At 32.8% G+C, this 13,161-nt stretch overlaps 1 protein-coding gene across 1 annotated transcript in view; it reads left to right on the top strand.

Annotated features, from left to right (window-relative positions):
- The window catches only part of LOC114327579 (zinc finger protein ZIC 4), a 168,489-nt gene that overhangs the window by 144,372 nt on the left and 10,956 nt on the right, over nucleotides 1–13,161 (top strand). The window contains exon 2 of the mRNA XM_050657992.1: nucleotides 9,891–10,060. Coding sequence (XP_050513949.1) covers nucleotides 9,891–10,060 — 170 coding nt within the window. The remainder of the gene's footprint in view (nucleotides 1–9,890; nucleotides 10,061–13,161) is intronic.

Genomic DNA, 13,161 nt, shown 5'->3' on the forward strand with positions numbered 1-13,161 from the left:
GATTTGCGGGACTGAAAAAAGCGTACATTCGACCTCTCGCCAGCGCTATCGCCCGGTGACTTTTGTGAGTTTTGGTGCTTTAGTAAATCTAAAAAATATCTTGAAGCCGGTAAACTTGCTCTCGAACTCCTTTGCCTTCAAGATGCCAATCTCATTACTGCTGAAGCTACGCTCAAATTTATTGCAAAGAAACTGGAAGATAATCATTCAACGTTAGCTTCAGAATTAGATTTGTCTTTGCGCCGACATATTTTACAACAACGTAGAACTGATTTATCACGCGTCGTGTGACGAAGAGGCTGAGAGCAATGATGACGAAGAGGCTGATCAAGTAAGAAACGTCAATGTAGAGGTTCCGTCATGGTGAATCCTGATCTTACATTGCAAAAGGAGTTAGAGTTAACTTTATCGCCAGCATGTAATGTACTTTGCCCGTCACCATATCGAGATAATACATTTCAGTCCATTATAAAAAAAGAAATGCTCTATGAATCTGGACGGCCAATAGGAAAATATCTTAAAAAATCTATAAAGCCTTAAAAGGAATACCGCCGACAGGTGTGGAAGCCGAAAGAACATTTTCTGCTGCCGGCAATATTGCCTGTAAAATACGCAGTAGTTTGGCAAATGACAGTTTATGTATGTTGGGTTTCCTTCGCAATCATTTCAAATTAAAAGCTTTAGCTAAATAATAGTAACTTATAGCTAAGTAATATAGCAACTAAATAAGTAAAGTAAACTATGTCAATTTTCAGTTGAAAATGTGTTTTTTTTTGTTGATTTTTAAAACTTGGTGTGTTTCTTGAAGAAGGTAGATTTTTTGTTTTTTCAGTGTTTGTATCTGTTTTTTGTGAAGAATAGATGGTGTAATTTGATTGATCTCATACTAATAGTAATACTTAAATAAATATGGAATGAGTTGATTAATTCATTGTTTTATTTGCCTTATACAAATATGATTATTTTCAATATGCGGGATCTCGCAAATACCGAGATCCCGCGGGATAGAAAATTGGTAGTCCCGCAAATACCGAGATTGAACTCAGGCTGCGGGATTGGAAGCCCTATGAGCCACGTACAAAAGGAAGTGAAACAAGGGCTTAGGTACTTAGGTAGATAGTAAGATATTAATAATAATAGACATGAAAGAAAAAAAAAACGTTTTAATTTTTCACTTATTTCATCGTTCCCCATTAGAGGTCAGTCTAACCATACTCCGATGTAAATATTTCAATATTTATACTATATTCTCGGTGCGTTTTGATTCAAATCAGTCTTCTTGCAAAGCCTCTTTGATGAAGGGTATACCACGAAACATGGTGTAAGAGGATGATAAGAGACTCGATTTGAATTAAAACGAAACGGATTATTTTTATTTTCATTTTAATTTTTGTGAAATGTAACTACTTATGTGCCTTGGTATTAAATACCTGCTTAATCTCAATTAAAAAATTAGTAAAATACTTTATAAAAAGGTATGTTTTATTTGAAAATCCCTTAAAGGGCTGCATCACACAACGTTTTCGAATTAAAAATCTCATCATCAGTTAATCAGTTGTTTTTTAACATATAGGTACTTGAGCTACCAAAATATATTGGTTACAGTCTAGCAAGTGAATAAAAAGCATAAATCATAAGAATTATTATTATAATTTTACAAATTAATACTTAATAATAATAATTTAATTAATTTGTCATATCAATTTGCGATTTTAGTTGGAAATAAGCAAATTTTGTGGTTTATTCCCAACTAAAATAGTAAATTGATATGACAAAGTATTAATTTGTAAAATTAAAATAATAACTCTTCTGAGTTTTGCGTTTTATTCCCTTCGTAAAGATTGTTTATGTTGGTAGGTACTTCAGTGGCGGCTCGTCAGAGGAGGCAAGGGAGGCTTATCCTCCCCATAAATTTTTTACACACGCTACACTGTTTTATCTTAATTCGCGAAAAACAACAAGCACTCTCACTATTATACAACGTGTAAATTACATATTATCACTAAATATCCATACGCACGGAGCATTAGCATTAGAATGCATGATTGCGTCTCAGTTTTTTTATTATTATTGTAGGCAGGACCCTGGGTTATCCCGAGATGCACGAACGGAGCCGAGAAGCCGGCCAGCCTCCGTTGCTAATGCTCCGCGCAGCGCAGCAGGCGTTTAAGGAGACCCTGTCTCCTAACAGTGGCATCTACGGTGCCATCACACGCTGCCCGGAGATTTACCAACGGAGGCTAACTAGCTTCTCGGCTCCGTTGCCCTTGCATGCATCTTGGGACAACGAATTTTAGGGTCCTGACTAAAAATAATGAAAAAACTAAAAGTGCGAATTTTGTTATGAAATTTGGTATTTGGGGTTAGAATAATATTTGGAGCAACTTGTTCAAATAACTTTTTCCAATATTTGTAACGCAAAGCAAAATATCGGTAATTTATCATGTTTTTGAATTTGCAGTAGGTCGCGTTTAGAATTAAAAAAAATCAGTTGAGTATCTTAAAAAATGTGAACCTTCAACCTGTATGGACTGCAAAACTTCAAATCTGTATTTATTTTTATATGCATATCTACTTACAAAGATGGAATTGTTAACAAATAAACGTCACAAACTTTGGTATTAAAGTTTTATAATTAGACTAATTATTTTTAAAATGATACGATATTATGAAATTATGAATTTTGATAATACTATGAAATGTAAATAAAAAATGGTCAAAAAATGGGGCTTTACATTTTTTGGAGCATTTTTTTGCTAGTGCAAATTTGTCTAGATATTTTAGAGTTAGGTAGTCTCCCCTATTGTAAAAATCACGAGCCGCCACTGGGTACTGTATACATGTGCGGCTAATCACCATAATCTTTTCTCAGAAGGGTTTGCACACAATAAAGAAAGGCACCTTTGTAGGCGAAATGTTTATTGCTAAGTACTAATAAACATTTATATAAAATAAAAGTTATAAAAATAACTTCATGCAAATTTAGGTTCTTTACTATTATGCAAATAACACCGTAATCTTTTCCCAGAGTATGAGCAAATATCAACCCTTCTTTTCAAATAAAATGGCGCAATACACTTATTTTGCTCCAAATGTTTACTGCTTGTGAATATATTACCTATATTTTTTTCTACAAGAGTTTTCTTGCATTTCATTATTTTGTGCAAATCTTCAGGTAGATCTCACCCTCGAGGTAGACCGCATACTAGAGTAGCACCAAAAAACAACATTTAATATCGACGAGGGGTAGTAAAAGAACAGATATGAAAGTGGGAAAAACGTTAAAAATAAGAAGTAAAAGAATAAAATCGAAATAATAGGAGAAAGTGACAAATTTACTACATAACAAAGATTTTCAAGAGAAACATACATATTTCGAATTACAAATAGCCGTTACCTTAATTATTGCCTAACAACTTTTGTTAGAATTGTTATTAATTTCTTCGGCTCATTGTTGTGGTTACGGATATCGAGCCGCTATTAATCCAAAACTTCCCTATGCATATAATTCACCTACTTAAAACCACACCTTTATACCCGCTCCGATATTCCCGAAGAAAAGATTTATTGTAACCTCAAGAGAGAGCAAAATCCAAAGATCGTTTATCAAATTTCATACGCATCACCGGCTATGAGTTCTCTTCTCTTCCAAAATTTCCGAATAATGGGCCTCGTTCAACGGCGGTCAACAAAAAACTAATAAAAAGAATATTTACTACAGTTTTTTCTTTGAAGTAGGCTTTGACATGTGAAACAGTTTTGTTTGGTCAGTGAGTTTGTGAGTTTACCTGGTTGACGTGGGATGCATATCTGTGTTTTAAGTTGTTCAGAATTTTAATTTTTACTAAGAACTTTTAATAAGCCTTTTATTTGACTATAATTGGTAAATAATTAATAGCGTTAATAACACTAGTTTTTTTACTAAAAAGGGGTAGTTCCCTAGGTTGGCTGTATACCATATTATAGTTAAAAAACTCTAACATGAAGTAAAAACCACTTCTATGTAATAGGTATATTTACCAAAAATTTTAAAAATTCCAATGGATTGAATAAAATATGTCCAATTCAGAACGTTTTCGGACCTATCAGTCCATCATCAGTGAATTCGAATACTTGCTAAATAGCCCCAGAACCAAAAAATGGTTGTAAATATAATTCAATTAGTCCATTAAAATGTTACATTTTTTAGGCCGTACCTTGCATTTCTTAGAGGAGTCAATTTTATTTCTTTAATGTGTAGGGAGATCAGTAGAAGCTTAAATTCAAGTTTTTGGGGTCGCCATCCTTGTCCCCCGGTCGCCATCTTGGAAATGGGATGCAAAGGGGGTTCGCGCTATATCTCGTAAACTACAAACCCTACGGAAAATCTAATTGAACATAAAATGTAGCAAATTAAATTTTCCACAATTTTGTTTCTATTACTTTTTATCGTCAAGTGACCAACAAAAAAGATATAACCAAAAATATGTAAATTTTTTTTACCAAGTTTCCTTTTGGATAATATAACTTTTTTTCAGTTCATTTTAAAATAAAATAACATTATAGCAATTTTGTAGAGGGTTTTTCAGCGAACAATTTCCACTATAAAGTTGTTTAATTTTATTTATTTATATAGGTTTTACAGCGCTCCAAACTTGACCAGATTCTCGAATGCTCATAGGGATACAATAAAAACAAAAGTTAGGCTTACTTTTCTATCTATATATATTTTTTATTCATACAATTTATTATGATTTTAACATTCCTATGCTATTATTAATCTTTTTTTGATCTTTCTTCCCGTTGGTTCCCGAAAAGGCCCAAGAAGTTGTTTGAGGACAAATTCGCCGCTTCAGAAGAAGAATGACGCAACCGCAAAATGCAAAATTCTTAAGCAGAGCAAAAAAACGATTTTGGATATCAAAATCATAAAGTATGATAAAAATTAGCCATTCACCACACCGTGGTCAGGATCTCGAGATATAAGCGTTTTGTGGGGTGTGCCGCTTGTATATGAAGTAACATAACTTTTTTCCTATTATATATTTTGATTTAAAATTTTCCAAAAAACTTCTTCATGAACTATATTTTATTGTTGTGTTGGTTAAAATTATAAACTAAAAAGTTTGTCACTCAACTTTTTAAGTAAACATGAAACTAACGAAATATGATGACAAAATGTTAATAAATTAACAACTCCTTTTTTAATGTGTTTAAACATTTTGGATAAATTTCATTGTTATCTACATACTTCAAAGATGACACAATAAAATTTGTAAAAGGAAATATTTACAGCGACCAAAGATACAGCGAGGTAAATTTGAAAAATCATCAAAATTGATTTTTGGCATTTTTGTATAAAATTTATTTTTTTAACATGTTCCACCAACTCTAGATAAAAATAAACTTCATATTCGGATTCAGCGACCTCGAAAACATAAAAATAGACCAAAATTGATCATTCACCTTAAATTTGATTTTCGTTGATGGCATAACGGTTAATGCCGCTCGTCTAATATAGATAGAAAAGCATTATTTTTCTACGAGAATTCGAGAATCTGGTCAAGTTTGGAGCGCTGGAAAACCTAGATAATAAACAAAATTAGACAACTTTATAGTGAAAATTGTTTATTGAAAAATCTTCTACAAAATCGCTATAATGTTATTTTATTGTGAAATGAACGTAAAAAAAATTTAACCTTCAAAAGGAAATTTCTTACAAAATTTTCTCTTATTTTTGTTTATAACTTTTTTGTTGGTCACTTTACGATAAAAAGTAATAGATATGAAATTGTAGAAAATTTAATTTGCTTCATTTTATGTGAAATTAAATTTTCTGTAGGGTAGCTAGTTTACGAGATACAGCGCGAAAGCCCTTTGCACCTCTTTTTCCAAGATGGCGGCCGGGGGACAAGGGCCTCAAACCCAAAAACTTAAACTTAAGCTTCTACTGAACCCCCCTACACATTAAAAAAATAAAATTGACTCCTCTAAGAAATGCACACTAAATGTAACATTTCAATGGACTAAATCTACATTATTTTGAAGTAAAATTGAAAAGGCTAAAAGCCGATGTTGAAAGATAAAACCTCCGGGAACATGGTGAAACCCTATCACGAAACTTAATCAACCATCTTAGGCCAACGTTGACTACCAAGAAATAGTTTTTTAGTTTTCTAGTTTTCTGAGATCAAATTGTCTCAGAAAACTAAAACAATATCAGTAAAGAACCAATCAGGTGTAAAAGAGAAATTGATGGCATCAGCATTGAATGCCATTGAACAAGTAATGGAAATGAAATACCTTGGAATTACACTGCTCAGCTACAGAGACCTGGACAAAGAAGTGAGAACTCAAGTAGAAAAAGCAAATAGACTGTCATGATGCCTTAAATAACACTATATGGCGAAACCGATATAGTCGATTCGCTAATCTGAGACACAACTGTCTACACTACAATCACAATAAAGGTGCACTAGAAATAAACAAGCACAAGGTACACTCCCAAATCATGATTTGGGAGTGCTCCTCGAACATTCAACGTGTCTGGGTTTGTTTATTTATATATAGTGCATTTTTATTGTGATTATAGTGTAGACAGTTGTGTCTCAGATTAGCAAATCGACTATATATTAACACTGAGACGAAGTGAAGAATTTATAAAGTTAGTGTAAGCTATAGTGTAAGACCAATAGTGACATATGAGTCAGAACCAAGACAAGATACAGACACAACACAAAGACTACCAGAAAAAGCAGAAATGAGAGTACTAAGAAGAATTATTATAAGAAATACGCTGAGAGATAGAAAGAGAAGTGAAAACAGAAGAAAATGTAACGTACAGTACATATACAGGGTGTCCCGAAAAGGTTGGTCATAAATTATACCACAGATTCTGGGGTCAAAAATAAATTGATTGAACCTCACTTACCTATATACAATAGTGCACACAAAAAAAGTTACAGCCCTTTGAAGTTACAAAATTAAAATCGATTTTTTTTCATATATCGAAAACTCTCAAAGATTTTTTATTGAAAATGGACATGTGGCATTTTTATGGCAGCAACATCTTACAAAAAAATAAAGTGAAATTTGTGCACCTCATAAAAAATTTATGGGGTTTTGTTCCCTTAAACCCCCCCAAACTTTTCTGTACGTTCTAATTGAATTATTATTGTGGCACCATTAGTTAAACACAATGTTTCTAAAACTTTTTTGCCTCTTAGTACTTTTTTGATAAGTCAGTGTTTATCGAGATATTTTGAATATTTGTCGAATCCACCACATATTTGTATATGGTTAAGTACGGCTATAGAGACCTGTTAATAATCTGAAAATTTATTTATAATTTACATTTTTAGGTATATTTTGAAAAAGAAGCTACATCTCGATAAAAGGTGACTTATAAAAAGAACACTAAGAGGCAAAAGTCTTAAAAACATTGTGTTTAACTAATGGTACCACAATAATAGTTTAATTGGAACGTACACAAGCATTTGGGGGGTTTAAAGGAACAAAACCCCCATAAAATTTTTACGTAAATATATTGAAAAAGAAGCCGCATCTCGATAAAAACTGGCTTATCGAAAAAATACTAAGAGGAAAAAAGTTTTAAAAACGTTGTGGTTAATTAATGGTACCACAATAATGAATCAATTGGAACGTACACAAAAGTTTGGGGGGGTTTAGGGGAACAAAATCCCCATAATCTTTTTATGGGGTGGACAAATTTCACTATAATTTTGTTTTAAGATGTTCTTGCCATAAGAATGATACATGTCCATTTTCAATAAAAAATCTCTAATAGTTTTCGATATATTGAAAACAATCGATTTTCATTTTGTAACTTCAAAGGGCTGTAACTTTTTTTATGATCACATTTGTACTAAGGTAAGTTAGGTTCAATCGAACTATTTTTGACCCCAAAATGTGTGGTATAATTTATGACCAATCTTTTCGGGACACCCGTATAAACGACTGGACACTAAAATAGTACCTACGTTCTTTAACAGAAAAATATCGCAAAACCTCTAAATTTTAAAGAAGCGCTTGGATTGACATGAAATTTGGCATACACATAGCTAACAAGTCAAAGAAAAAAAATTTCATTAAGTTGCTAATTAGGGGGTGGTCTTCCCGATTTTTTTTGCCAAAACAAAACGGACCAACTTTATTTTGAGCATTACTTGCTTAAATTTGATGCTAGAAACTTTTTATAAAAACAGAAATAAAGCTTTTTTTAAACACTTTAAAAAAGTTAAAATGGATTTTCCCCAAAAAGTGCTTAATTTTTTGGATATTTTACGTCAAAATATTTTATTTAAAATTTGGCGAATAAGAAACCTATTTTTCATTGGCTATAACTTTGGTTCTACGAGGTCAAGAGACCTCATACGTCCACCATTTTTTTTTACTTTTTTACAGGCTATATTTTTGCTAAGAACGTTTTTTTCGACAAAATACTTACTTTTTGAGTTATTTGCGAAACACCGTCTAAAAATGTGGTTATTTTGTTCAAAAATGAACATATTCACTGGCAAATAACTCGAAAAGAGTTGACTTAACGAAAAAGCTCTATAGAACAAAAGTTACTTAAAATTAGTCAGTTTATCCATTTTCGGACTTACTTTGGACATATATTTTTTCACCACCAAGAGGGGGTGAAAGTCACCCCCAGGGTAAAAGCACACATGGGCACAATATCACTTTTTTTCTTTGACATGTAAGCTATGCGTATGCCAAATTTTATGTCAATCCAAGCGGTTCTTTAAAATTTAGAGCAAAAACCGTGAAAGAATGTACTATAAATAGAAAAAGAATGGAATAACCACATAAACGAAATAGGGAAGACACGGGTAGACGCAATGAAAACTGGTTTAAGGGCAAATGAAGAAGAGACCAAAGACATGTGCATCAACAGACAAAAGGGACGAGATAGAATAGGGCAAAATGTTACGATAGGCCCATATAACTTTGAAAGAGTTTTAAATACCTCGGAACAACAATCACTGCAGATAACGATACCACGGAAGAGATTAAAGGGAGAACTTAGGCAGCAAATAGATGTATGTGTAGCCTCCACAATACTATTAAATCCAAGAGCCTAATACGAGAATCAAAGATCAGAATATATAAAACAGTGATTAGACAGTTGCTTATGTATGGGTGTGAGACGTGGACTCTGACCAAAGTAATTGAAAGAAAACTTAGATGTTTTGAGAGAAAAATCCTCGAGAAGAATCTTTGGACCTTATTACGACCATAATAGCAACGAATACCGAATGAGAACAAATGCTGAGGTCAAACAGATGTATAAGGTGAGCAACGTAGTCCAAGAAATTAAATCTCAGCGTCTAAGATGGGCTGGCCATGTCCATAGACTCCCTAATAACCGTCTTGCCAAACTGATCTGGGAGGAAGCCCCCACAGCAAAAAGGCCCTTAGGATACCCACGAATGCGATGGAGAGAATATATGGTCAGATTTAAGAACAATGGGGCTACCCACTGACCCAACTATCATGGACGACCGTTCGAGATGGAAGCGAGTTGTAAAGTCAGCCAAGATGCACCTTGGGTTGTAGTGCTACCATAAGCAGAAGAAGAAGAAGAAGAAGAAGAAGGAGACACGTGTGGTCAAAATAGCAAGATATATTTTTGTTGTATTTGTGGAAAATGCAATTAAATCGAAATCGGAATAAAATACATAATTTAATAAACAATGACGTTTATAACGTTACAGAATCCTACTGATTGCGCCATATCCAGATCCAGCAAAATACCGCCCAATTACTTGTCCTCCAATTTTTGCAGGATTGCGCCATATTATTATTATTATTTTTTGTTTGATATGTTTTTTATGCAATGGCTTACACTTATACATTTCTAACGATTCGTTTTCTATTTGTTTCAGGCGAAAAACCGTTCAAGTGCGAATTCGAAGGTTGTGATAGGCGTTTCGCCAACTCGTCAGACAGGAAAAAACACTCTCACGTTCATACGTCAGACAAACCCTACAACTGCCGAATAGCAGGCTGTGATAAATCGTACACTCATCCCTCATCTCTCAGGAAGCACATGAAGGTACCTATATAAATATTTTTTATAATGTTGTTAATGGGATATGTTAATATTTTAATCACTTTAATTTATTTTCCGATGAAGCCATCATTTGCATATTTTAAACGGTTGGTTTATTATTATTAATAGTAAATATGATGGTAATAGTGAAAACAGTTTTTGTAATCACTTAATAGAAATTTTATTAATAATAAAATATTAAGACTACAAAGTGATTGTACAAATATAACAGTAAAACGCTAATATCTAGATATAGTCTAAGAGCTAGAGCCGAAAAATCATCGTCATAAGTAATATGGAGTTTGGCATGTGAAATGTGTCTATTGTATATTAATAGTTATGACTCCTTTCAGACTGACACCTCAGTGGATACAGGAAGTAGCAATAGACTGAGCCGCTATAGGTGAAATTTCTTAATCATTTTAGGCACGATGGGACCCTATAACTTAAATAGTAGAACCTAAAAGAAAACGTTTGAACACTGTGCCGTCACTTTTCAGTGGCACATGCGTCGACAGTGGCGCATCAAACTTTCCACTTGTGGGCGGGATAAATAAATTAAAAGTTAACAGAACTTACTAACATAATTAATTTTTTTTTTATTTTTTTAAGTTCTATGTGATTAACACATAGGATTCATCGTGATTTTAACCCACCACCCCCTTCCCCCTGCCCCCACCATCAAAAACTTCATTTTTCGTTTTTATTTTTTTTGGTGGGATACAATCAATTTTAAAATTTCAAAAAATTCACACGCATAGTTGAGGCTTTTATAAAACATGCCTATTTTTTATAGACCCATAGGTAGAGTGTACATAACCTCAAAAAATTATAAGAATTTTTTTCAAAAAAGCGTATAACTTTTTTTTGAGGAATAGCTGCAGGTCTAATTTTTTCTTAATCTTGTGTGTTTTATCAAACACTATATTTTTAATTTTTTTCAGATTTTTCCGTAAGTCTCCCCACCTTCAAAAATCCGAAAAACCGTTTTTTGGGGGGTTTTGGGGGATTTTCCCTATTTTATAGACTTCATAATATATCAAATAAATTTTGTTTTTATAGGTTATATGTAACTTGAAGTAACTGAGTTCTTTAGAATATTTAAAAATCAGAAAGACACGTTCAAACCCCCCAAAACCCCCTTAAAAAACAGTTTTTTGGATTTTTGAAGGTGACCAACGTTACAGAAAAATCTGAAAAAAATTAGAAATATAGTGTTTGATAAAATACACAAGACTAAGAAAAAATTAGATCTGCAGCTATCCCCAAAAAAAGTTATATACTTTAAAAAAAAAAAATTTTTTTAAATTTTCTTGAGGTTATGTACACTCAACCTACAGGTCTATAAAAAATAGACGTGTTTTATAAAACCCTTAACTATGCGTGTAAATTTTTTGAAATTTTAAAATTGATTGCATCCCCCAAAAAAAAAAATAAAATCGAAAAATACAGTTTTTGATGGTGGGGGCAGGGAGAAGGGGGTGGTGGGTTAAAATTACGATGAATCTTATGTCTTAATCACATAAAACTTAAAAAAATGAAAAAAATTAAATTCTGGTAATTAGGGAGGGTATTTTTTAATTTATGTATCCCGTCCATAAGTGGAAAGTTTGATGCGCCACTGTAGACGCATGTGCCACTGAAAAGTGACGGCACAGTGTTCAAACGTTTTCTTTTAGGTTCTACTATTTAAGTTATAGGGTCCCGTCGTGCCTAAAATGATAAGAATTTTCACCTATAGCGGCTCTTAGTCTACAATAAGGGATGAAAGGGGAAAGTTAGTGTAGTCTTTAAAGGTTTTCACCTCCTACTTTGTTAAACCTCCATCGATTGGCATGAAAATTGGTGACTAGTTAGAGCATACCCCAAGAAATAAAAATGATTTGGTGATAACTTGCACTTTTACCCTGGGGGTGGATACCACCCCTTCTCAGGGGTGAAAACTATTTTATTAAAAATAACGCCACAAATCTATAGAGGGACAAATTATAAGTAAAATTTGTTATATCATGTTATTAAAATAAATCAATACTTTTTGAGCTATTAAAGATCAAAGATTTGTCTGTTTGAGACTGAGAGCACATGCGTAAAGTTACGGATGATAAAAAGAACATATTAATTAATTGTATGTAAGTAAAATATTATTTTTATATTATTTCGATATTATAAATTTAGCAAAAGTGTATTCGAATATGTCAAATGTACCCATTATTGGACACCCCCAGTTTTTGGACATATTCAGTTTATATTGATAGAAAAAATTCAATTAAATATCGAAATAATATAAAACTAATATTTTACTAACATAAAATTAATTAATATGTTCTTTTTATCATTCGTAACTTCACGCATATGCTCTTAAATAGACAAATCTTTGATCTTTAATAACTCAAATTTATTTTAATAACATGATATAACAAATTTTACTTAAAATTTGTCCCTCTATCGATTTCTGGCGTTATTTTTAATAAAATAGTTTTCACCCCCGAGAAGGGGTGGTATCCAACCCCAGGGTTAAAATGCAAGTTGGCACCAAATCAGTTTTATTTCTTGAGATATGCTCTAACTAGTCACCAATTTTCATGCAAATCGATGGAGGTTTAACAAAATAGGAGGTGAAAACCTTTAATCACTGCACTAACTTTTCCCTTTCATCCCTTATTGCTCCTTCTTGTATCCATTGAGGTGTCAGCCTGAAAGGGGTCATAATTGTTAATATACAATGGACACATTTCACAGGAAAAACTCCATATTACTTATGACGATGATTTTTCGGCTCTAGCTCTCCGTCTAATAAGCGATTTATTAAAACTGTTTAAAACTATAGTCAGTTTTTAGTGGAGTCACTGAATGTTTTCACCTCTGATATCGTTGAACCTCCATCGATTTTCATGAAAATTGGTGAGTAGTTAGAGGATACCTCAAGCAATAAAGGTGACATGATGCAATATTATTCCTATTGATTCATCATTTAAGAGCTTTAGCAATTCAGTAGGAACCTCATCAGGTCCTGTTCCACCACTCTCCATTTCCCCGGACAACGTTATTTCTGTTGTCCTCAAACAATTCTCGTATGTATTCACTCCATCTATTTATTTTCTCTG

The sequence above is a fragment of the Diabrotica virgifera genome, chromosome 8 (assembly GCF_917563875.1).
Source record: "Diabrotica virgifera virgifera chromosome 8, PGI_DIABVI_V3a".
Classification (NCBI taxonomy): Eukaryota; Metazoa; Arthropoda; class Insecta; order Coleoptera; family Chrysomelidae; genus Diabrotica; species Diabrotica virgifera.